The sequence below is a fragment of the Pagrus major genome, chromosome 1, assembly GCF_040436345.1.
Source record: "Pagrus major chromosome 1, Pma_NU_1.0".
NCBI lineage: Eukaryota > Metazoa > Chordata > Actinopteri > Spariformes > Sparidae > Pagrus > Pagrus major.
Window position 1 is genome coordinate 25,682,263 of NC_133215.1, and position 26,632 is coordinate 25,708,894.

General features: G+C 40.7%; 2 protein-coding genes across 2 annotated transcripts; both read right to left on the minus strand.

Annotated features, from left to right (window-relative positions):
* Positions 1-1,086: 1,086 nt before the first annotated feature.
* On the minus strand, positions 1,087-19,389 carry prkacab (protein kinase, cAMP-dependent, catalytic, alpha, genome duplicate b). The gene is made up of 11 exons (XM_073463822.1): positions 19,062-19,389; positions 15,959-16,020; positions 13,504-13,632; positions 11,418-11,516; positions 7,535-7,617; positions 7,172-7,298; positions 4,585-4,680; positions 3,905-4,027; positions 2,066-2,125; positions 1,860-1,964; positions 1,087-1,366 (listed from the first exon to the last, which is right to left on the minus strand). Exons 1-11 carry the CDS (start codon positions 19,105-19,107, stop codon positions 1,241-1,243), a joined length of 1,056 nt encoding a protein of 351 aa, XP_073319923.1. The 5' UTR covers positions 19,108-19,389; the 3' UTR covers positions 1,087-1,240.
* Positions 19,390-21,603: 2,214 nt separating this feature from the next.
* asf1bb (anti-silencing function 1Bb histone chaperone) lies at positions 21,604-26,332 on the minus strand. Its single transcript, XM_073468192.1, has 4 exons — positions 25,995-26,332; positions 24,268-24,383; positions 23,895-24,071; positions 21,604-22,701 (listed from the first exon to the last, which is right to left on the minus strand). Exons 1-4 carry the CDS (start codon positions 26,101-26,103, stop codon positions 22,504-22,506), a joined length of 600 nt encoding a protein of 199 aa, XP_073324293.1. The 5' UTR covers positions 26,104-26,332; the 3' UTR covers positions 21,604-22,503.
* Between the last annotated feature and the right edge of the window lie 300 nt (positions 26,333-26,632).

Here is a 26,632-nt window from a genome sequence, read left to right on the forward strand (position 1 = left end):
TGGGTCTGAACACGGTCTCTGAGACCAACGGATGCCACTTTGACGACAGGGGATACAGTACAGAGGTGATTTACAGCAGCTCTGACCAGGACTATGATTCTGGAGAGGAGAGGACACGGCAGGTGAGGATAGGAGAGGTGTGCAGCGGCAGAAGACCGAGAGAGTCAGGTATCAGCAGCGGCTGAAAACAGCATTTTTTTAACATCTCGAAGCTGAAACTGCAGGGGCTGTCAGAGTATCGCCTCCTGTGGTACAAAGTGGTATTATGAGACAGGACGGGCTGAGGCTAACTGGTTAGCATGCTAACTTCAGTAGACATCTTTGCAACACATTCCACGGGCGTCTTTGAAATAACGTCAACACTGCTGTTTCTTCACACTTTGTTGATAATGTGATTTCATTGTCTGAATGTTTTAAACTAAAATTCTGGCCATATCTTACATGTTGCTCCTTTAAAATTGGAGTACTGGAGATATGCACAAAGCCTGGCTATGCTAATGATGATAAGATGTAGTTACACAGTAAACTTAAACCTGTTAAGTGTCATCTGTCCCTGTCTGTTTGAGGTCACAATGCACCTTTCATTTTTTAATGTTTTTGGTCAATCGTGTCACTGACTCGAAGAATGAAAGAGATATGGTTTAAATATTTAACAAAAGTCATGATTTCAAACCATAAAAGTTGTCGAAGTGCGTATGTGTGTGATTCATTTAAATGTGCTCCTCTTGCTTACCAGGGAAAGAGCAACTTTGCCTGTTTTATCAGTTTAAATTTGAGAAACTTGTTGAGCAGACTGAGACCTCAACTTGTACAGCTTCATGTAATGACCACCAGACTGCAGCGGACCTGAACAGACAGACTGATTTCTCTATGATGCGGCCTTGATGATGTTTGAAACAACAGAAAGAGCAGGGAAGATCTTGGGTGAAAATGTGTCGAGGCAACTCTAAACAACTGGGGTTCCCAACACCCATGAATCTGAAGCACACCTTCATCATAAAGGGATCCATAAATAAGACAGAATAATAAATAAAATACAACAGAAATGCAACAGAAAAGGCAACACTGCTGGTTATCAGTCTCCTTGCTCTTTTTCCCTTCTCTATCCCATTTTTCCTCTTTTTGTAGCTGGTGCTTGTGATTGGACAGGAGACAGTACTCTCTCCTTACGTCTCCCACTTGACCAGCCTACCTTTGACTCTCCCTACTTCCTTCTGTCTTCCTCTCTCGCTCTCTAACTCTAGAACTCTGCAAACTCCTTGGCACATTTCTCAGTGAAGGAGACGCGGATCTCCTCCTCCTCGTAGTCGTCAAAGTTGCTGGTGTCGCCTGGTCCTTTGAACTTGGGGACGAAGGGAGCTTCCACCTAAAGACGAGTAAAAGCAACAGTTGAAAAGTGAACTTTACAAGAGGGTCGTACACCAGTGTTTCCCACACATATAGTTTACTTGGGGCAGTGCGGCCAGGTATGTTAACGGCCCGCCAGGTATATTTGGCGACCCATTTTAGTATTATATACTTTTATTTTTTAATCAAAGAAAGATGCCATCTGTGATTGATTAACTCGTGACCAATTGCCTTCACTCTTACCCTCCTGTCTACTATCAATCACACATGCTCTGCAGAGAGGAGCTCCCTGGTATTACATCCCTCCTATAAATGTACTTATGTGATGCGACTTTTCCTATTTCATGTAGGCCTACTTCCGTTGTTTTTGACAAACTGTTATTTGTGCAACGTTATAAAACTTGCTGCTGATGAAGAAAACAGATAACCTTGCCACAAATACACAGTTGTGCTGTGGGAAACAGTGCACATCTGCATGGTGGACACAAACACAAACATGCAGACACACTAACCTTTTTCTGGTAGATGGCAATCCAGTCAGTGGTTGCAAACCACTTGTGCCCCTTGATGTCGTTGACCCCATTCTTGAGGTTCCCGTAACGTTTTGTGAGATCCACCTGAAGATGATGCCAAGACATTTGAGTCACTTTTAGGTCATAACAAATTAAGATCAAACAGGAGAGTAAGTGTAACCATGACTGAGATATTTGCTTTATACCTGTAACAGGTTCCTCAGCAGGTCCTTCAGGTCTGAACTGAAGTGAGATGGGAAACGCACCTAAGAGAGAAGACCAGAAGAAGAGTGAAGCAGCGGTAGAGTTTAGAGATGCAGCAGTGTGGCCAGATGTTTGGTCATTCTGAGTACCTCTCTATCTTAATAAATCTGTACAGAAAGTGTGAGGTAACTAATGCTTCACCTCCGTCAACTGGCCAGTTCCCAGGTGTGATTGTACGGAGTGACAATTTACTAGGGTTTCATTTTATACAGTGGTATGAAAATGGACAGTTGTCATACTATGTACATTTGCTTATCTATGATATTGAATTCTATGGTATTCGTGTTATTAAAAAAAGAAATTTATAGCAAGTACTTATAGCAATATTTGTGAAATTATAATAAGGTGTTTGTTCAACCGAAAAAATTTAAAATCTGTTTTGATTCATTTAAAGCTCCCATATAGTAGAAAGTCAGATTTAATGTCTTCTTTGATTATAAAGCAGGTCTAGGTCTAACTCTACAGTCTGCACCCTCAGCACCCTGTTACTAAACTGCCTATTTCTCACCTAAAACAAGCATACTGTATATCAGCAAACTGTTTAGCTGCAATAGAGAAAGATTGTGAATCGGAAGTAACCGCCATATTGTTCCTGTATTGTGAAATTGAGGGCTGAAAAAACTCTGATCAAACTGTAAAACAAGGCAGTGTTGATCAAATATGAACCACGATCCTGTTCATTGTCCATTTCTCCCCTAAAATGGTTTCAACGACATATTTTTAGTACACTTCAGATGTAATATGATGTCTTTTGTAACCTGTTTCCTGTTTCAAAAGAGACTCTGAGCCAAAACCAAGCACCGCACCGGTGTATCTTTGTACCGATTATCACCTCAAAATGAAAAGCCTATAAATACTAAATAATATGAATCTGTAAAGTAACTACATTTACTGAATAAAGGTAGTGGAGAGGGAGTATAAAGTTGCAAAAATAGAAATACTCTAGTAAAGTACCTTAAAATCTTTGTTCATCCCATCACTGGTTGTTCTAAATTTTAACTTTAAGATTTTCATTTTTACTGCAAATGAATATTGGTTCCAAATATTGATTATCCATCTCCTTGATTTCTAAGTATCACTAAGTTGATTTCGGGTATCACCCTGAAGAAGCCATATCGGTCGACCCCTAATTCAGACAGCCCAGTTTTATGCAAGGATCATCTTTCCAGCGGTGAAACACTTCTTTAAAAAATTTTCGGACATCAGCAAAAAATAGTTTCTCAGTGCAACAAGAACTCAACAGAAACGCAACCTTTACCATAAACAATTTGAGTGAAGTAGACACCACAGCATCGACACTGATTGTAAAATTATCAACAGAAAGTGAAAAAAACAAAAAAAACAATCCCTGCCTGTGACCAAAGGTGGAGCTAAAATGGAGCGATACTGTTTATATAAACAAGGGCCACATTTTCAATTAATGGTGGGCTATGGGCTAAACTCAAACACCTATCATATTGTATTGTTAAGATTAAAATGGTACTAGAATCTGAAGTTCCCTTTATTCACCCACTTCCTGTGTCACTCTGCCAGCCATGTTCAGATTATAAAAAATAATGAATAATTAGGGATCCTACATATTTAAAGAGCATTTTCTTAAGTTCACAAGAAAATTAAACAGCATAATCTAATTTATATTCTTAATTTTTCTTAAACTAATTTAAAAAAAAAATTCAGTAGAAACATCTGACAGGCTAAGGCAGCCCTCATATACACTAAACTAAAATACTTTTCTACAATAAACCAGCTGAAATAAATCAGGGACACTGGGTCAGACTCACCTTCCCTGACACGATCTTTTCATAGATCTGTATGGGCTGGTCAGCAAAGAAAGGCGGGTACCCTGCTGCCATCTCGTAGACGAGTACGCCCAGCGCCCACCAGTCTACTGCCTTGTTATATCCCTGGTGGATGGAAGGAGGAGAGGGGCAGAGGGAAAGAGAGGAAGCATCGCTTTAGTTTTATTAAACTTCATTCATCCTGTATTCCAGTTTAGCTACATCTTATTGTTCTGTGCATCCCATCTAGAGGTTCAGAGTGAAGATGCATGATTGTTGCACACAGCATGTCAAGGGCAGTAATGAATAAGCCAAAAGTTTTTGTGACATTATACCGAAGACCATTCCAGGACATCTTACACAGAACAAATAGCTGCCCCTCAATACTGATGTCATGATGACTGTCACACGAAGCATGGGATTTAGCTTTGATTACTGCAGTATACACAAGCTGGCTAGTCGAACCTTGTGAAATATTTGAGCAGCTTTGTTCACGACCACCCACAGACAAAGAGCAGTTCCTGTGGCTGCTTGTACCATAAATAAAACTTTAATTTTGAACAAATATGATGTGCTACAATTCTGCTGGCTCAAATGAACGATTATCCTGCAGGAATGTTTTAATCTTGTTTGTCCACGTGCAGAATATCTCGTTTTGAAAGGAAACACAGTTGACAATTCACCTTGCTGAGAATAATCTCTGGGGCCAGATATTCAGGGGTGCCACACAGTGTCCAGGTCCGGCCCTTTACACGTTTCGCAAAGCCAAAATCTGTCACCTGAGAGAGGACAAGAAAGAGAGACGACAAATAATGAGAGAGAGGTTAAGAGGACGAACAAAAGAGAAATGAGCAGCAATACTCTCAGAGTGCCTGGCTGGAGGCAAGGAGACACAGACAAAAGACAGTGAAGGATCCCTGGAGCAGCGAGGGAAATTTTTACTAGTTGTTGTTTCACTTATCACCACTAGAGGGCAGCAGGATCTCTGCTACAAGATGGCCCTCAATCTGCCAACACACCGCTCAGTGACTACAGATAACTTCAGATACACACTGCCATCATAGTTGCCTTTATATTGTTCGTACGTCTTCGACACCCATCTTTCTGAATACTCAAGAGACTAGGGGTGTCACAATTCTCCAAATCTAATATTTGGTTTGACTTAAACCTCACATTTAGATTTGATTCAATTAAAATCTTCGAACAGTCATTGAGGAAAAACTGTCATGGGACTTAAACACTGGCGTGATCTATAGGAAAGGACTACAACAACTGTTTTTTATGCTGAAGCTTTGTCAGTTTGGAGTGACCAGACAAATACTGGTTCTACTTCATCATTCATTTGTAGAGAGTATTTTAACCTTCAGCCTTATTGCCTGGTATTTTTTTAATGTCTGTTGTTAATAATAACAAACTCTGTGGCTCAACAACAACACAGAATGCCACTGCCTCTATATTGTGAATATGAGGTATTACCATCAGGAGGGGGATCTTTATACCTTCCAGTATAGCTCTGTTAAACACACCTTTGTGGTATTAGTTGTGCATCACTTGCATTCTGGTATATTCATATTTTTTACTTTAAACCTACCTACCAACACACTGAGGCAGAAACTTGTCCACCCTAAGGACAAAACACCCAGGCATGAACAGAGTAATGTAGTTTATGCTGTTCAATGCAGCCAGGACTGCACAGATTTGTACATTGGGGAGACAAAACAACCTTTCCATAAACGAATGGCACAATACAGGAGGGCCAACTCCTCAGGTCAAGACTCGGCTGTCCACTTACATCTGAAGGAGAAAAATCATTCCTTTGAGGACAACAATGTAAACATCTTGGCCAGAGAAGACAGATGGTTTGAAAGAGGAGTAAAAGAATCCATCTATGTCAAACTGGAACGACCGTCTTTGAACAGAGGAGGTGGCCTAATACATTACTTATCACCCACCTACAATGCTGTACTGAGTTCCCTCCCCAGACAGCTTTACAACCATTCACACCTGGGCTCACCTAGCCCTAGCAACCCACATGAAGGCCGGTTTGACCAACGACCCACAAGTGGCCCTAACGACTCTGAAACTCAGAGCTCACACGTGTCCTTAACGACTCTGTAAGAACACTCCCACACAGAGTTTAAAAGCCAGCCAACTCCTCTCCAGTTAGTCAGAACTGAAGAAGCCTCTTGGATGAGAGGTGAAATGTCTTCAACAAACTGAAACACGTCCAGCTGCCTACGATACAGCAGCTAGATTTACTATGACCTGGATGACTGAGACCAATATATTCATATTCTATACTGTTGGTGATGATGTGAAACACTTTGTTGTTATGTAATTGTTGTAATGTTGTGGTTGTTTGTGTTTAACAATTTCAAAAGACACAAAAAGAATTTCAAAAAGGATAATAAACAAAACTAACTATGACATTTTTTTTTCAGCACTGACGCTCAGACTTGCACCTGAATTTATAAAGAACAAAAGATCAACTGACATTTACATTTTCAAATCTCTTACAACAATAGTTGTAACAACAGACTTCATCCTGGTTTTTGCAGGTTAGGGTTCGGAAAGTTCAAATAATATTCACCAAAAAGATTCCAGAATTCAACAGAAATTACAACCCTTCCAGGATTAAACCATAAAAAACAAAAGATAGAAATTGAGTTTGTTGCAAAGTTCAGTTTTTAACCCTAACCCTAACCCTAACTGTCCAGAGTAAACCCTCTGCCCAAACAAATCAATGAAGGATCTCTGAAACAGTCCATACTGCAGGTAACTAGCTAGCAGTGTTGTCTTTGAAGTGTTCTTTTTGTTTTCACAGATTTGTAAAACGTTGGTGAATGTGCTGCTTGTTTTCTCTGTATCAACAACAAACATTAGCTAGCTAACCTACGTGGCTAATGTCAGCTACTGTACATCAGAGTGTGATTACTCGGTGAATAAATATTAGGGTCGCGAACAGTTAGTCATTTAATCAGGAGTTCACTGACAGAAAATCAGTTTGTAACTATTTTGATAATCTATTCATAATATATATCATTTTTCAAGCAAAAATAAAGTTTTGATGGTTTCAGACTCTCAAATGTGAGAATATGCTGTTTCTTTTGTCTTATAATACTGTAAACTAAATCAGATCATCTTTGGCTGGAGGTAATTGTGATGTTCATGAATTGACAATGACAATCGTAAATTGTGACTCGCTATACACTTTTTGTACAAGTAATGTCTGATCAGCTTTTGTATCATACTGCATCATGTCTTATTTACCTGTATGTAGCCCTGTTGGTCTATGAGCAAGTTTTCAGGTTTCAGGTCTCTGTAGATCAGGTCCAAAGCGTGCAGGTACTCAAAGGTCAGGACGATCTGAGCAGCGTAGAACCGAGCGTGAGGCTCACTATACACAAACACAGGAAGATGGACAGAAAGAGAGCAGTTTAGTGGAGTGTACGGTACAGAACAGAACGGAGACGAACAAAGCTAAATAAAACTAAGGAGAGCTAAGAGAAGAGAAAGAATTAGAACAGAACAGAACAGAATAGAATAGAGGAGAAGACAGCTCCACAATTGCCCTCTATGTGCCTATAAAATGCATCTGGCTGTATGTAAACTCCATTGCATACGGACACCAACCTAAATCTGCCAATTCTCCGTAGATGGGAGAACATCTCTCCACCTGGTACATATTCCATCACCATGTAGAGGTTAGTGTTGTCCTGGGGAAGGGAAGACAGAGGAGCTGTTAGTGACACACACACACACACACACACACACACACACACACACACACACACACACATACACACACACACACACAAACATGCACACACACACACAAACATGCACACACACACACACACACACGCACACACACACACACACACACAGGATGGGCAACTCGACGAAATGGAAAGAGTATTTTCTGTGACTTTCATTTCAGTTATTACCACATAATATAAAACCCCTAAAGAAAGTGTTCCTGTAACTCTATTATACAAAGACTCAGGCAGGTTTTATGTCCAAAACCTGGTTTGCAAACCATATCTCCTTCACACACTTTAACAGAGGTAATTGACATTTCTCCTTCAATAACTATTCCACAAGTAACGTGGTTACTAAAATCTCTGATGCCAACTTTTTTGCAACAAAGCTCTATAATTCATCTATTTACCGCACACTGTGTTTCACATGGATGGTTATTACAGACACACAACGTGCTTACGTTGTGGACACATGGCATGAAGAAAACATGATGGAGTGGATTGCAAAATGGAGGAAGAGAGAGAAAATAGCGAAGGGTAAAGGTAACAGGCCAGAGAAAATATCAGGAACAGCGACAGAAAGACTGAATGACGTAAACTATAAATCATATCAAGATGACACAGAACGAATACTGTGTACATTGTATCTAATGAAAAACCAAACTAGCCTACTACAATAGCATGACATCAGTCTACAGCAGCAGACGATAACGTTAACATTCAACACACCAGTAAATCAATCTTACAAAAGTAACCATCCATCTCTGTAAAGCAGCGCTTGAACACAATTCAGTCAATGCTGAATTTGAAAGATAGTTAGTGGCTTCCTCTGGTCCAAGCCCGCACGTGCAACACATCGGAGATCAGAAAGAAGCGAGAGGTCTCACCGCTTAGCAACTTTCGTTATCAGTTCCGGAAAAAACAACAAATGTAATTCAGAATGTTGTTTAAGACTTTTTCAAACAAGTTTAAGGTCTTCTGGATGTAGTCTGATGAGGTATATGATCTGCTGCTTTCTGCTGTTCCATGTTTTTCTGGTGCGTTCAGAAAATAGAAAGCCAAACTCAACAACTAGAAATGTGAAAGGAGTTAATTGCTGATTATTAGTGGGTTACCCGTGTTTAAAAACCCTGTGTATACATGCTAATTTCGGTGTAGAAATGCCAAAGATATAACCACATAAAATAAAAAGCTACAGTCAATTTGTGAAAGCCATATTATGATTGTTGCGCAAACACAAGTGGCGCACATCACTTGATCTTGACTAACAGTGTCCCATTGTGCCATGGATGATGGGACAAACGAGATCCTTCCCAGGATGCCTCCGGGAGGAAAGACATTTTTGCATGCATGAGTATGTATAACTGAAACTGAACTGAATGCTGACTACAACAGAAGAAGAAAAATATGGCAATACTGCATCCTTTTGGTTAAAATCCAAAAGGATGCAGTAAACTCACTGTCACTCACCCTAAATTTTCCCTGACGCTACTTTATGAACAACAAATCCATGTTGAAATCGGCTGAAGAAGAGCTAGTTACATGTCAGCAGCCAGTGGGAAGCAGAGTCCTGCAATTTGTTCTGCTAAGAGCTAACAGCTAATGAAGCTAACAGAGCAAAAGCAGCAGGAGTAACATGCAGCATTAACCAGTCAGCTGCAGAAATACAGTAAATGTACTGAAGTACTTCACTTGAGTACAGTTTGGAGGTAAATGTATGCTAATGCTAATATTTATTTATGGATGACAATGACAAAATGAACAACATTTTGATCTTTGGACAATTTACATACACTTCAGGACAGTTATAATTGTTTTTTGGGACGTTACGGGGAAGTGGTGGTGCCCTTGAAACACACACACAAACACATCCCAGAAAGCAAAATATCAGGCAGTGTAAATAGTAGCTGGAGCCGAAAATGCACCAATCCAATACAGAGGGTATATGCATTTTAATTTGATTGTAATGTCAGCAGTTCCAGGGCAACCCCATCAGCTAGTCTGTTACTGTTAGTAAATAAATGTACATTAGACAGATTTTTGAACTATGTTGAAGGGTTTGCCTGTGCCTGCTGACCCTGCTCACTGCGATCAATAAACAATTAGTTGTTGATTTTAAGAGACCTGTCGTATTTTCTCTTTTATCATTCTTTAAAAGAGCAAAAGTATCTCTTAACCATGTACTCGATCAATGAATGGAATAACTGGTAGAATACTTGACTACTAAAATAATCAATAGCTGCAGCCCTGCTAGCTTTTTATCATAAAAGAGGATTTCATTCTTAACCTGCTCCTCTGTTGCCACCTGCAAATACAAGTTATTGTCGAACACATCCAACTAAGCCGAGTTGATATGTGTTGGTTGTTGACTCGTCTATCTGTGTGCAGGACAAGACACGTGGACAGTAATATTCTGTTAATAGGTTTATTTGAGGCATCAAGGATATTCAATCCCCAAGCTTCCTAGGAGCATCTAAACAGCTTAACCTGAATAAGGCTTTAATTGGAGCATGGCCATGGGCTTGGTTAGTCTGTACAAGTACAAACAGCCACTAACGAAGCTTGGTGGGGGAAATCTGGTAGATCACTCTCTATATATGCAGATGACACCCCTTTAAAAAGGGTTGATTGTCACCGATGACGGAAGTGGTAATAAGGATGAGAGAGGTAAATTGTCAGATTATTGCATCAGTAATTACCTTAGTAACTTTAGTTGGAGTAAAAGCGATGGCAGCCAATTTTTATATAAACAAACAATAGGCCAGTATTATGATGCTAAGGGGTAATGTAAAGGATTACTATAAATACCTGGAAGTGGCAACATCTCATTTTGGACATTTTATGCCTGTTCCATCCAACATATACAACTACAGTGTCCTTGAATGATCTGACAATGTTAATAATCTGTTTCAATATCGGACGTGTGAAGTTCTTCAATTGAAAAAACAAACGCAGATGATTTTCAGATTTCATGTATTAAAGTTTTTCAGCATAAATGACATTTTGCCTCGTTTCCTGTTGGTACCATCCACCTCCAAAACATTTCACTTGCATTTCCCCATCCTGGCTCCTCCCTAGCTTGTTAGCTAGCTAGCAACCAGAACTAACGATAACGAAAAGATGACACACAGCCAGATGCCAGCGTCTGTAGCTAGCTAACATAACGTTAAAATTAGAGTCTTTCACCTTCTCACACTAAATTGATCAAACAAACACATGCTATTTGACTTTTTATTGTAGGCCTCTGACAATTTTCCCACCGGTCTTAATTTACGGTAAATGAAAGAGAATTAATGACCTTAATTTCCTTCATTCCTTTAACCTTGAAGTTGAACTGAAGTTACAAAGGTTTAAACTTCACATTCAGTGTTTGGGTCCCAAGTTGAAAAACAGTTGTCACTTACAACATTACCTCAAAATAAACATAAATTGAAACTCTTTTGTAGAAACAGACGAAAAGAGTCTTCAGCAGAACATATTCCAAAGATATTGCTCCAATCAAAGATTATGATAGAGAATGTGATACAACTCAAAAACGTAAACTTATGCTTGAATAGATCTAGTTCGTACAAGTGTAGAGACATATAGAGAAAGACAAATAGCAACTTAAAAGCTGGTAAGAGGGACGGACAGCAAGAGCGGATGGAGGAAGTCTATCCAGTCACTCACTGTTAATACACAACCACACACAGGCTTGTATACGCACACACACACAGACACACACACACACACACAGCATCTAAAAGTCTCCGTACCTTGAATGAGTACTCTAACCGCACCAAAAAAGGAAAGCTGACAGCCTGAAGAATCCTCTTCTCATTCAGAGTGTGCTCTATCTGCTTGAGCTTCACCACCTGAGAGGCAAAGAAAGAGAGAAAGGGAGGAGAAGAGCTCATATTGTATCATCTCAACAATGAACTGATGTTGAAATCATGTTTCAACAATAATAAACCACTGCCTTATTAGAGCAGCTTCAACGTTAACTTATACATTTACAGTCAACAGCCCCTGGTTCAACACTTCTGGATAAAGAAATAAATCTTTGTTTTCTGTTTCCCTCCAATATGAACACTGTGGGACACTGTAATGAAGTGCTATGTAGTTGTTCTTCGTAGACTCAGAAATAAGTGCATCGAGTAGTTTTGGCTCAGACAAAAAAGCCAACCAAGAATGCTAAAAGGCCAAAGTATGCAGAAAGAAAGGTTTAAATTGGTCAAATACGTCCTAAAATCTGTGATTTTGGGCTATATCTACTATTTTTATGAAGACATATACCTACATTTGTTTAATTCTGTTTACGTGTGTAAGATAATTCATATTTATTCAGATGAATTAATAACATTTTGTATAAAGGAATGCTAATCATGTTTATCCACCTGCATGATATTTTCTAAAAGGTGGAAAGGCATCTACGGCAGTATCAATACCCAGGTTTTCTTCTAATTTCATTACAAAGAAGGTTTATAGAAGCTCTGAAATCTTACAGTCTGCCTGCTTCAGCACAGGGCTTTAGATTGTTATTGTACTGCAATGTGTTTAGTATATGATATTACATTTTTGGCATGGCCAACATCTGGAAGCATCTGCATTCAAATTATGTAATTTAAAAAAAAATGCCTCAGTTAACTTGTCCTTCTGGTTATATTCCTCTGTACTACTTATCTAACACACTACAGCTTTAAAGGTAACTTGATTTACCTTTTCTAGGTATCAAACACACAATATGTCATTTCTGCCACCAGGGGTCTTGCTTTAAAAAAAACATGCAGAGCTAGACCTTCTGGAGGAATTAACACCTGCAGTCACATTGATCACTGCTCTGATCAGAAGTCATTTACCCCCGGGAGGAGAGCTCGAATATTACTTTCTAACTTTAAGAATTAAAAAGTAGATTTATCTTCACTCCTGTTTATCAATCCGACTGCAGCAGTAATCCAGAGGTGGGTGTTTATGTACTGTAATGCTGGCTGCTGACTGGAGCTGGAAGGGAAATGTATTTTACTTCATGCAGGAGGAGAGAGGAAAAAAGAAGAGTCTCTGGTGAGTGCTGAGTTTAGTGAGAGTCGACCTGAATCCACACATACAAACACAAACACTCTCGATGCATGCCGTTGCTCTCTCGCACAGTAATCTGGCTGTGGATAATGATGAATGATCCCCCAGTCAAACATGCTTGCTGGTGGTGAACACTTTTAAACAACCACCATTGCAGATGAAAATCCCTACTTCACTCAGGCACAAATATTCACCGACGAGGTAATGGTTTTAGTTCTATTCACGTTTAGTCTCACAGACTTTCTTCCTCACTCTTGAGACAGGCAACCAAATAAAACGCAGTTACCTTGAGTAAATCGTGGATTTTTCTCTGGGTTTGAACATTGTTGGAAACATTTGGGATAATGTAAGCACACAGCAAAGTATATAACAACGATCTAGTCATTTTAATGCAGAATTCTTACGTATCACATCTTAAATTCATTGGATTAGCCAATTAGCCAAAACACAGACATCTGTGTATATCATCTAAATAAATGTTTATCTATAAATATTATTACACGAGAGGGGATTGGAGTGGGTGAAAACGCAGGCACAATTTAATTCTAGATTGGCTACCATAATGACTTGATGACATAACTGGATGTGATCTGCACAAAGATGACCTCAGCTCTGCCACTTCGGCCGGGTTCAAAGAGGTCAAAGGGGGAAAAAAACTATTTAAGTCTTGTGAGCACAATTTCCACATCAATGACATTTCCATATCGTCTTTGACCATCCTGTAGGATACTGTCCTTAAATGACAGGCACATTTAAACACTCTCCTGGCCCCTGACCCACACTGACCTTCTGCTTGTTGAGGATCTTCATGGCATAATGCTGTCCCGTTTCTCTGTGCCTCACCAGCATCACACGGCCAAATGAGCCCGTGCCCAGGGTTTTCAACCTCTCAAACTGCTCCAGGCAAGCAGTGTTCTGAACAGAACAAACAAAAAGGGTTAGTGGATTTTTGTGAAAATAGGGTGGTGAGGGTTGTGCTGCGGGAAGTGATTGTGTCATATGTCCTTAGGTATGTGTACATGTTTTTGAACAGGGTGTATGTGTATGGTATATGTGTACACCATATACAGTAATCACAGAGTATATAATGTATAAAGCATGTTTAATGATAATATGTTTATATACGATACATATATATGCATGTTTGTTATTGTCCACACTCTGAACAGCTTTAAAATCTATCCTGATTCCTTCACAAAGTTTATATAAAAAATCTGTCAAACTTTCACATGTCAAGTGTACTATGTGGGCAGAGTGAATGCTGGATATATTTGGGGCTGGATGATACAGTATAACTTAATACTTTAAAAATTTTAAGAAGAATATTTCTTCCAAAATTTCTATACATTAGTCTGATTACAAAAATGTGGGGACGCTGTGTGGAATATGAATAAAAACAAACCATTCAGACCTACAGTATTTTCATTTGAATACAGTAAAAAGAGTATATTTAATGTTTAAACTGATAAACTTTATTGATTCTTGCAAATTTACACTCATTCTAAATTTGATGCCTGCAACACTTTCCAAGAAGCGGGGGCAGGGGCACATTTACCACCACGTTCCATCACCTCAGTTAGCGTTCGAGAACTGCAGACAGTGATTGTTACATTTTGGAAGTAAAGGTCTTTCTCATTCATGCTTGATAAACGACTTCAGTTGCTCAACAGACCTGGGTCTTCTTTTTGATATTTTGCCTTGTCATAATGTGCATCACATTTGCATCTGCAGACAGGTTTACACCTTCTAACAGTTTATTGTGCTTTTACAGATGTGCAAGTTGACCATGCTATAAGCACTAACACACCCCCATACCATCACAGATGCTGGCTTCTGAACGTTGAGCTGGTAACAATCTGGTCCTTCTCCTCTTTAGGACACGACTACCATGACTTTTCATAAACAATTTGAAATGTGGACCCGTCGTACCACAGTACACTTTATCACTTTGCATCAGACCATCTCAGATGAGCTCAGGCTCACATAAGTCTGCAGCATTTCTGGCTGTTGTTGATATATGGCTTTTACTTTGCATGATTGAGTCTTAACTTGCATTTGTAGAAGCAGCGGCGCACTGTGTTTACTGGTAGTGGTTTTCCGAAGTGTTCCTGAGCCAATGTAGTCATGTCCTTTATACAATCATGTTGGTTTTAAATGCAGTGCTGCCTGGCCATTCGGTGTAGGTTTTTGGCCTTGCCCCTTATGTGAAGAGATTTCTACGGATTGTCTGAATCTTTTGATGAGATTATGGGTTGGCAACAGGCAATTGAGCGTTGAGAAATGTTGCTCTTAAAGTGCTGGAATATTTGCCAACACAGTATTTTACAAAGCAGTGAACCATGGCTCATCCTTGCTTGTGAACGACTGATGCTCCTTTCATACACAATCATGATACTATCACCTGTTACCAATGAACCTGTTTACCTGTGGAATGTTCCAAACAGGTGTTTTTGGACTTTCCCAAACTTTCCCATTCTTTTGTTGCCCCTGGCTGAACTTGTTTTGAGAAGTGTTACTGACATCAAATTCAGAATAATCATATTTACAAAAATGAATGACGTTTATGAGGTAAAACATATTGTCTTTGTTCTGGTTTCAACTATAGGTTGAAAAGGATTTGCAAATCATTGCATTCTGTCTTTATTTACGTTTTTTACAGCTTCCCAGCGCCTTTTTGCGGCGTCTTTTGAAATTGTTGTTTCCCAAAAGTGAAAAAAAAAAACAATAACAATGTAAAACAATCAATTTAATGTTCAGTGCAATGCTATACATTATATTAAATACAAATAATACAAATAACTCAAATAAAAAAAAACATTCTAATTTGCTAGAAATCACTAATTGAATTTGAACTAAACAATAAGACAATGTGATCTATTCTCAAGTGATTTTAATTTAAGTCGTTAAATGACAAAATTGAGTCATTACCCTAAATATTTTACTCGCCCCTTGCTTTATTTAACCATCCAGATTTATTCTACTGTACATTTCCAGATAGTGGTTGCTGGTAGAACACACCAATAATGGGCTGCACATTGGATATAGAAAACAAGTGAAATTCCAATACGGACACCTGGTGTTTTCAAATTGTAGTAGGAATTGTAGACAGCATGCAACACATACATTTGATATCTTTGGTCAAACAGATTCATACACGTTTGTATGCACAGATGCAACAAAGCTGTTTACATTAGAGAAAATACATATCATATTTTTGTGACATCAACGCACAAACACTAACCTGTGCAGGGTTCTCCCACTTCTTGAGAAAGTCCTCTTTGGCTTTAGCAAGGAACTCCTTGACTGTGGAAGACAAAACCAGAAGAAGAGCTTCAGTAGTGTGTGTGTGTGTGTGTGTGTGTGTGTGTGTGTGTGTGTGTGTGTGTGTGAACAGTGAAAGAAACCTGGAAATAAAATAGTAGGCCACCTCCTACGTTTTCTGAAATCGATTGTAGGGAGCCGGTGCTTTTTGAGAAACATAGCCCAGCTAACGCTGTTTACACCTCACCTACATTCAAGAATACTTGTTTTAAATGCATGATTTTCCTCGTTTGATCATTTCTGGACTTTGATAGATACACAGCACATAGAAAGAGGAAAAACTGAGAATGAGACCTTAAGTTTCAAATGTAGGTAGTTATGCACCAGCGCAGCAAGATATGGTTAAAAAAAAAAAAATCAGATTGCGATTGTTTTGACACATATTACGACTGTGATAAGATTCATGAAATCATGATGTGACATTTGTTGGGGTCTTTACCAAAAAAAAAAACGTTTCTTACATCTAGAGAACAAGATTAGTCAGCCGGTTCTTCTCTGCATCAGTACAGTTTAATGCTGTAGTGTCACATATTTTATCTTTATCAAAAAATGACAGCCTCTGTGATTCTGGATAATTGTTCAACCCTGGTTTGCACAAACTCATATTGTTTGAGATTAAACTTGTGTCAAATCCATTTTGAAGTCAACAGTTCACAACACAGATGCCCCAAATAAGAAGGCATGACTCGTGTGTCAGTGTGTCGAAGTTTGCGAGGACGTGTTCAGTTAGTACACTGGATGAAGCAGAATGAGCCTAAATATCAACGAAAGTACTGATTCTTTACATATTGCAGCTGCAATAATCTTAAAAGGGGCACTCCACTGATTTTACACATTTAAAGTGCACTATGTAGTTTTGGGGAAGAAATTTTAATCAGAAGAGAAAGATCTTCGCTGACTTTTTTTTATGGCTCAACAAACTAAATAAACAAACTCTCTGTTTCCATGACTGAATAAAGTGAATAAACACACTGACCTTAAAGGACAACACAACTTTGTTTATATTTGGCGGACCCTGCCACCTTTCTCGCTTCAAACAATGTTCTGGGGACTTTATTTTATAACAGCTTGTTTATTCAGTTATGTAAAAAATACATATTTCTGAGTTTGTATTAAAACTTCATTAATATTGTGATTTCTGAGTTTGAATTTCTTCTCCAAAACTACATAGTGCCACTTTAAAATTTGCTTACTTGTCATGCAGAATATCACTAGGCAAAGTTGTGTCTTACTGTGGCTCTGGAGGGAGCTTTTTTAAAGTCTGTGAAACAACCCTGATGATGTCATCAGGGTTATGACAGGTTGGGGTCGAGACTTCGAAATTTTTGACAGAAAAGCTGTGTTATAAACTGGCAGTCTGAAGTTCGGCAGATGATGGCATTTAACAGGCAGTGAGGGTCAAATGGAAAACGCTATTGAGTTGCATTATGGGAAATGTAGGATGCAGTGTTTTTAAAGCTTCAGTAAAAGACAAGATATCTTTGTCTGCATCTGCTAATTTCATTTTGGTCATTCTTGTTTTTAATTTAAATCTGTCTCTTGTGAGTCCACCGACTTTATAGAAGTGCAATATTAAATCTCTGAAGTAGCCCTTTATGGAGAGAGAAAACCAAAATAGCTGATGCAAATTTGAAAATAACCAAACAAATAATCATTAAAACATGGTTCACTTTCAGTACAGGAATAAAGCACAGGAGGAAGACTAGGCTTGGCTTTAAATATTTCCTAACTCCCTCCAACTGGTCATGGGTTACATCCTGCGAGGAAAATGTGGTTTCGATTCAGTTTAGAACTGCAAGATGAATCTATTCATCAAGTAGTTGTCGACAATTAAATTAATCACTAACTACTTTGATAATGTACTAATCAGTTTCAGATATTTTAAGAAAATAAAAGGACGCCATCTTGAGTTTTGGGAGACACTAATTGAAATGTTTCACCATATTCTGACATTTCATAGACCCAACAGTTTATCCATATATCAGGAAAATAATTCACAGATTAATCAACAATGAGATTAATCGTCAGTTGTAGCCCTAGTTGAGTTAAATAAACTAGTAACACTTCAGCAACTATTCGCACCAAAGCTATGACCCCCTCAGCTTCCTAAGCCATGTTTCACAAGCTACTGAAAAGCCATAATAGGACACAATAGCAATGCATGGCTGCAGCTTACACACATATGTTCGTAGGATGTCATCCAGCACTGCCAGCCAATACCAGACTGACTTTAGCATGAGATACACACACACATGCACATTTGTATTCCTCATTGCTGCCATCAAAATATTAGTCCAATCTTTATATGGCATGGTTAATAACTACTCCAGGAGGCCTTGGACATTAGCATACTCTCATCCTTCTACACAACAGGAGCCCCCCAGTGTAGCAGACACTCTCACACCAGCTCAGCCAAACCTGCAGACTTTTCTGGGTTTACTAAACAAAACAGTGGCCACCTAGATTACATGCAGCTCACCCACACACACTTTCACTAGCATCCCTTTCCAGAAGGAGTAGAGCAACAAGCCTAGAGTGTTTGGGAAATATCTGACACATACATTGTTGTGATGTTGCCAGTATTTCAGTTCATTGAATATGCCAGGATGCTTGCAGTTTACAATTGCTGTCGGCTGTTTTGCAGCTGATCCAGAGACCTGGCTGTGGAAGCAGCACTACATCCTGCTTCATCCTACCACTGAATCCACGGAAATCAATTTAAAACAAAATCTGAACAATTCTTCTGAGAATCATAATGACGAGAGATTACCTTGTTTCCAATCCACGTGTAATGCTACATTGATCATATTTAGGTTATTATTCGTTTGCAGCAAGGACTTGTGGTGGACGTACGGATGGATCTTAATGAAGTCTAAAGCAGGAGCAGGCCTGTAATTTACACTACATGGCTTGTTATGTAAAGCTAACATAGGCTGCTGTATCACATCGCCTCCGATCATTTCATGAGGCTGTGACCGAGCAGGTGCTGCTCAGGAGTGATGTGTACTGGCGACGGTACCCACCGCTTTCCATCTCGCTGCCCTTCCTGGCCGTGGGCGCGTTGCCCATGATGACAACTTGTCAACGGGCAATCCGTGGCTCTTTGGCCGCCCTGCAGCCTCCTGAAGCCGGTCTAAGCTCGATTAGGTCTGAAGGGTATTTCCTAAATCCAGCTGTAACGGTTACCAAGCGTTACCGAGCGAGGTCTTGATCCTTGAGAGCCTGACAGCTGCTGATGCGGTGCCACGGCGAGACGGGGTAGTGCAGCGGGCTCACTCAGTCCACGGTCATCAACACCCGGCAACCGATATCGAGCTTAAATCCACGGGGAGCTGTCGTTGTGGTGTCTCGGTCCTTGGGGCTTCACTGGACTATCAGGCCGACCTCGGCGCCGTTGGCCTGAACACGGAGGATCCAGTCTTCTCCTGTCCCTCCTTGCAGCCCCCTCCGAGCGAGGCCCCCCGGCTCCCCACCTCTCCCCCAGCCCAAGAAACGCTGATACCGACGGCGGGGATGCAATAATCCCAAGTGAAAGCCTGCCGCTCCTCGTTACCGAACCCAGCTTTAAAAATTAAACCTCGGCGAGGTCCGGCAACGACGGGAATTCGCCCAAATCAACATTGGCCCCCTGTAGCCTCGGAGACGAGCGAGATGACGGAACTACAGCCGAGCGAACGTCCCGCCTACTCACCAGAACCGGGTTGATTGACAGCTGGGTCTGGGCTACGGATTGGCTACCCCTTCACGGCGCTGTCGCACGGAGCGCTCTGATTCGCTCTTCGCGATCCATCAAACGCGGCAGAGTCCCGCCGCCCTACAAAAAGCAAGCGAGGGGAACGTCACCGATTATTTTCCTCCCGACGATGTACGCGCCCACCTTCCCCGGTCTCTCTCCTCCATTGGCTTGGCGCGGCCGAACCGTGGGAATCTCGGCAAATGCGAGGGCATCTATTGGCTGTCAGCGGCGGTTGACAGGAATGCCCCCCCCCTCCAAAATCGTCTCAAAAAAAGGGGGAAAAAAACCTCCCTCACCCCCCCACCCCCCACCCGCCGCCAAGCGACTGATACACGTTTGGCTGAGTGACGTCAACCGCGAGCTATTTTTAGAAATGTTGGTCAGAATTTAACGCACGCGCGGCGCGGTCTGGCTGGCAGGACTTCTGAACAGATCGCAGACGGCCGAGCGTCGAGGGAAGAGTTTATCTGGTGGGGAATGAATCAGAGAAAAGAAAAGACAATCTTCTTTACAATCGGGTTCTGGATGAAAACAAGCAGCGTCACATGCTGTCTTGTGCACCGTGTACAGCTCGAGCATCTCTGTCACCCTCGCCCCACATCTGGTGTCACCTGCAGGGCGAGGGGCAGCAGATGCCCAAGGGCCCCCTTATTATCAGGATCCCGAAAAGGCACAATCTCACATGGATTTGCATCTGAATATCTAATCTCAATAATGATTTGAATAATTTGAGCTCGTGTTGGTGAAAATCTAGAATTCAGAAAAGGAGCCTAAAACATGAGAGCGCAGCAGCTACTAGAGGATCTGACACCTTCAAATAATGTCTCTGAAGGGGCTGCGACCACAATATCACCACAGCTGTCTTTTTTTGATATTTATGCCCTACATTTATGCGAAATCCCAGTGCATTCTTAAAATGATTATACAAGCTTTGAGCAACCATCATCAGCGTTTGGCTGACCTATATGGTGTGACATGGGCATGGCTCAGTCATGGAGGATTTCCTCATGCTGTGTCTCCGGCCCCTGTGGATTTCAAAACTACAATCTTTGGCCACAACTATTTTTTTTTCCGTTGTCAGTTAATTTCAGAATTAAACATACAGTCCGTGAAATGTGACAAAGTACCATGGCTGACATCTTGCCTTACAATCCCTTCCATATTCAGTCAACTCTGTGGGGTTTTATCATGCTCAGAGAGACTTAAACCAAAGAATATTCGATTTACAGTGAAATAATAGAGAGAAAGGTAGAAAATCTTCACAATTGAGAAGCTTGAACCTTCTCATCTTATCTTACTCAGTTATCACAATCATTTTGAATAATGTGTTGTCCATCGAATACTACAGGCAGCTATTAGAGGGCAGGGCAGGGAATGCCACATGTGTATTTCAACGCAAAATATGGAAATGCACTGTTAAAAATGCTTTTCTTTAACCTGGCTTCTGTTCTACCCTCAAATTTCAGTCTTTCTAAACAGTGTAGACATGTGAGAAGCAGACATTGGTAACAGATGGACGGACAGCGCAGTCAGTCCCCCTCAACTAAGAAGAGATCGCAGACAGTCCCCCCCTCCCTCTTGGAGCTCCAGTTACCTAGCAACATGAGGCTAGAGTGAAAATGGCGGAGCGATACTGCTGCATTTTATGAATGAAATTGGAAAAAAGAAAGGAGCCAGAGTGGGGAGGGGAGGGGGGGGAGAGTGGGCCGATGCACGCGCACACACAAACACACACGTGCCGAATCTCTCTGCTGTTGCTGTGCTGCCTCACTCAGTAGTCGAGGTGGGAAGCAGTGAAGATGTGGTGATTACCAGAAAGCAGCACAAGGTCCACAAAACAAACTTTATTAACCCCATGGCTGCTGTTACAAACACCGAGGCAGAGTATATATAGTAAGTACAAAAAGAAAACACGTCTTCTCATCCTGAAGATGAAATAAGCGCTGGGAAAACATTATTTACATTATGCTTAAATCATCTAAACAACTTGACTGCAATACGGCACCTGTGTCTCCTTTAGCCACTTGTTTTGAGCATAATTAAAGAACATCTGATGTAACATTTTTAAGAACATAATCTGAACCGAGGTCTGCTTGAAGAAGTACAACGTCCTACAACAGGCGCCTGAACGTGGGCCACATTTCAATCCAATTGTTTTCCTCTGGTTCTCTCGATGCTGCAGATCTACATCAAATGAGACAACCCTTCAGAACAATGACATTCTTTACAGTAAGCGGCTAGTGCTACATCTATTCTGACATACAGAGTATTTATTAAGTACTGCCCATAGCTTTGATCTGCGCTCAAGGGAACAAAATAACCAGCCGGTAATGGGTACCCAACAGGTGTGTCTTGCACGTCTCAGGGCTGTGAGGATATGGTGGTCTCATCTTAAGCTCTCCCCACCCGATGACGGAAACTTTCTCCAGCTCACCTTTGACATCATCCGAGACAGATACAGATAAATAAGGCAATGTTGGTTGTGCAGATCTCTCTCTCATTCTGTGTGTGTGTGTGTTTTGAAAGATAGAGTGAAGAAGAAAGAAAAACAGTTTGTAACAGTTCCACATCCCGTTTGTGTTTGCCGTAGAAAAATAATGTCCCTGCTTCCTGTTGATGTCCAAGTTACGTAGATGCGTCCATTGCCTCCTCGTCCAACTGGTGTTTGTGATGACGGCGAGTGTACAGATAAGAAGAGCTTCCTGTCCATCAGCTTAATCTGAGAATTCTTACATGCAGTCCATGGAGTTGTCCGGCATCAGTCCAAGAGGTGGCATCTTCCCGGGTATACATGACGGGGGGAGCATGCCGCTGACGTTGGGTGATGGGTCAACGTTCTCGCAGTCCTCCATCTTGTCTGCCAAGCCCTCCCAGTTGATATGGAAGCGGGTGACACGAGGGTTGGAGGCCAAAATATTCCTCTGGAGCTGAGGGAAAGAGAGCAAACATTGGTAAAAGGTCAGAATTATGGGTTGTGAAGAACGGTCCAAATGAAAGCAGTTGGTTGAGGTATTCTGACTCTTAGTCTTAAATATGGATCAATTTCTATAATGGATTCTATATGGCTCCAAGCCCAAACTGAGGAGACGACCTTGATGGCATCACATGGATTACTTTGTCAGATTTATAAAGCTTCTCTAAAGTTGTTGTTATCATTATATGAGACTTTATTATCAGAGATATATATTGTGTATCACAATATCGGTGTCTTAAATTAGTGCAATTCCCTTTAATTGTGGGGACGTCTTCATATTGCTTCTTTTGTCTAACCAACAGTCCAAAACTCAAAGACACTCATCTACTGTCATAAATGACAAAGAAAAGCAGCAACATTACGTTTAAGAAGCAATTTTTCTTTCGATCGACTACTTGAAATATTGACTAATCTTTGCAGCCCTAAAACAACATAGTGATTAAAAACCGGATCTGTGTCAGGTGAATACGGCTACTTTTCCATGTACATAACACAGAGAGCCTGTTCTAAAAGTAATTTGCACTTACGAGATGGCTTCTGTTCCACTGGTTTAAACTTATTTACCAGACTTCTCAAAAAGATAAGTTTTAATCTGTTTTAATCAACGTTTTGTAAGCATTCAAAAACTTAAGCTCCCATGCTACTTTGACCAGGCCTTCTGTTTAAGCCATTTCTCTTTGTTAAAATGTCATACTGCTCAAGTGAAGCTTAGAAGATAAGCAGAAAACCTCAGTGTCATGTTTTAACTATTTAGATTGAAACAAAGACTAGCTTAACAGTTTCCAACAACTGGTTAAAAAATGTCTCTATTGATTTTTAAGACTATGTAATTAGAGTAAGGGGGAAAAGATCAATCCTCCTTATTACTGATTAATAAAAAAATGATAAAATGCATGTACATAGCCACTGAAATGATGCCTACTTTACAGTGAGGGAAAACATTTCATGTTATGTCTATCTTGATGTTACTATTGCCTGTAACTTCAATTTCAGGGCAGCAGAGGGCAGTAGAAAACCGTTAATGTATTCCACTAAATCCTTCTCACAAGCATGGCCCATGTACTGTACTGGGTGTCTCAGCTAAAACCCCTACACTTCAATCCATGACAGAAATTTTTGACTGTCATCTGTGAGTGTGTGTGTTACCTGAGTGTAGTCTGGTTTTAGAGGTGGATTTTCTCTTAGTTCAGGGTCTGTGTATTCATTGTTGACATAGTAACCGATGCGGATAAACTCCTGTCCACGGTAGGTGCAGGTTATAAGGACTACAGTCACTCCTACAGCGTCACTCTCTGGAATCAGCCCCGTGTTAGGAGCATCAGCCTGTGACAGGAACACAAAGAGGAAGAAATCACATCAAAGTAAAGCACAGTAATCTTCCCATTGATGCAGCATCGAGAAAAATAAAGAGTCGGATTAAAATAACTACATTCACCTACATTTCTTTGATTAGTATTTTATAGTATTTCATGGAGTCTGTGATCTAGCTGCATTTTGAAACAGCATGAGAGGTACTAACCTGAAACACAAACATGTGTCTGCCAGCCGGTACCGGGCCAACTAGGACAGAGTCCAGAACCTGGTCATATTCCTCGCTCTCAGCTGAACCCACATAGATGATCTTCCACTCCAGATCTGACATAAAAAACAATCATGAGAGTTAAAGATATAATTCTGTTTGCAAATAATATGAGTTATACACAGGTGATGATATTGATGAATGGGTAGTAGCTCCATCTATTGACACTGCGCTGGGAGATACACTGTATAAAAACTGGTGTGGCGTCATGGAATTGGTATCAGCAGATACCCTGAGTTCAGGTAGCAGGATAGGTAAAAACGCAAATCAATTAAGAGGAACAGAATTTCATTTCAAGTGCAATGTGGTGCCCCCATTTGCAGTAATAGCACAGATTCATTCATAGTTGATTGATGTTGATGTCCTATATTTTCTCCAACAGTATTGGCTGCTCACTCGGCAAAAATACAATTTTAAGAGTCTCTGTTCAAATGCAAGTATGAAACAGCTTCCTAGACTTGGCTGAAATTAGGGCTGGGCGATATGGCCTTAAAGTAATATTGTGATACATTGTGATGCATGATATACATCTTGATATTCTGAAATCTCCTCAAAGGGACTTCAGATATGTTCGGACTTAGGGACGAGATCAGATATCACAATATTTTTGACCAAATACCTCAATATCAATATTGCAGGGATGACTACTGGTGCTTTGACAAAAACACAATGAGAATTTTGCCAACTAATCATCAGTAATGTGGGTGTATTGACTGAGTGGGTAAAGACAAGTATTAGATCAAGCAGAACAGTCTGGCAAGTTCAGAAAATGACATCACTTTACTGCCATACAGCCTTTAAAACCAGGAAATGACAACACTTCGGATATAACAATATCCAAAATCGAAAGACCCTATATAGTGTCATATCATGATAATATAATATGAATACCCATCTATACCTGAAATATAATAAAACACATAACACTTTAATAATTAGTTATGTTGTAGCAATTCGACTGTTGTATTAAGTGACATCAAAAAACAGATCATCAAAAATTAAAGTGATCTAATATCGACATCAAGTATAAGTAAAGGTTGATTGATATTGCTTCATGAGTTGACAATTAATGAAAGTATGTACTCTCTAGACAGTACTGTTTAATGCGACGTCCTAAACCATCAATAAAAAAAGAAAAATGTCATCATGAACTAAAAAAGCCCTACAATCAGAATCAGAAATACTTTATAGTAGTATATAATCAATAGGCTGATGCCACTTAATAGTTTCACCGTGTTGCTGTCACCACTCCATGCGTTCCCAGCTTACAAGCAACTGCTTCCCTCTCGTCTTTCCCTGCAGTTCGCGGCAACTCTCGAGCTTGTCTGTTACTACAGTAACGCACGGCGATTAACCAATCAGCTTCTCGGAAAAAGCTTCATGGAACGACCCAGATCCAATCACTGCAGGCTGGAGGCGGGGTCCGTGCACAAACGCGCCAGCGCCAATTTTCAACCACTTGTCAAATGAAATATCACTAACCAGCCCCGATGACAATAACAAGTGGTACATCGTCAAAGAAAACAGCGGGCTTATCGATTACTCACGACGCACCCCACCAACCTGCAATGTATAAGTAACCAATCACGAAGAATGCGCACAGAAAGGTAGCTGGTATTCAGCAGCTAACACTATACATACACACGTACGTTGGAAACAATACCCACCTTCCGGTAAATCCTCCATGCATTCAAACGTTATTTCAAACTGGAACGGGTTTCCAAACGGGCTCGGGTTGTCCAGCACAGCCACATTCAACACTTGCACCTTGGCCATAGCGTTGTCTTCTAAAGCACCGGGACCTGGAGAAACAATGAGCTTTTCTCTTACGACCACAAAGTCCAACGAGTCACTCTTCACTTCGCTGTCGCTGTGTTTCCTGGTCGGCTCAAACGCCTCGGCGCCGTCTGTCTTCAGGACTGAAAGTTAAAGTACGAGTCTTTTATTCTCCAAGAACACCAACATGACCCGGCGGCGGCTGGGCTGCAGGAAGTACGTCACCTTCTTCTGCCTCTTCTTCTACTTCTTCTTCTTCTTCTGCTGCTGCTGCTGCTGCTGCTTCTTCTTCTACGAGGTTTCACGGCAGCTTGCATCCTTCGTGCTGCATTACTGCCATCTCCTGGAGTCCGATAACGCCTGCATTGTCTGGGGTGTCACTTTCCCCCCCACCAGTCTCTATAGGGAGCTGATTCCTGCTCGTGTCGATGGTTTCATTTCTCTCTCATGTACCCTCCACTTGCTCAAAGACTTGCATTTGGTATTTGTGTCGATTGTGATACTATCGCACTTTATTTTAGGGTACACT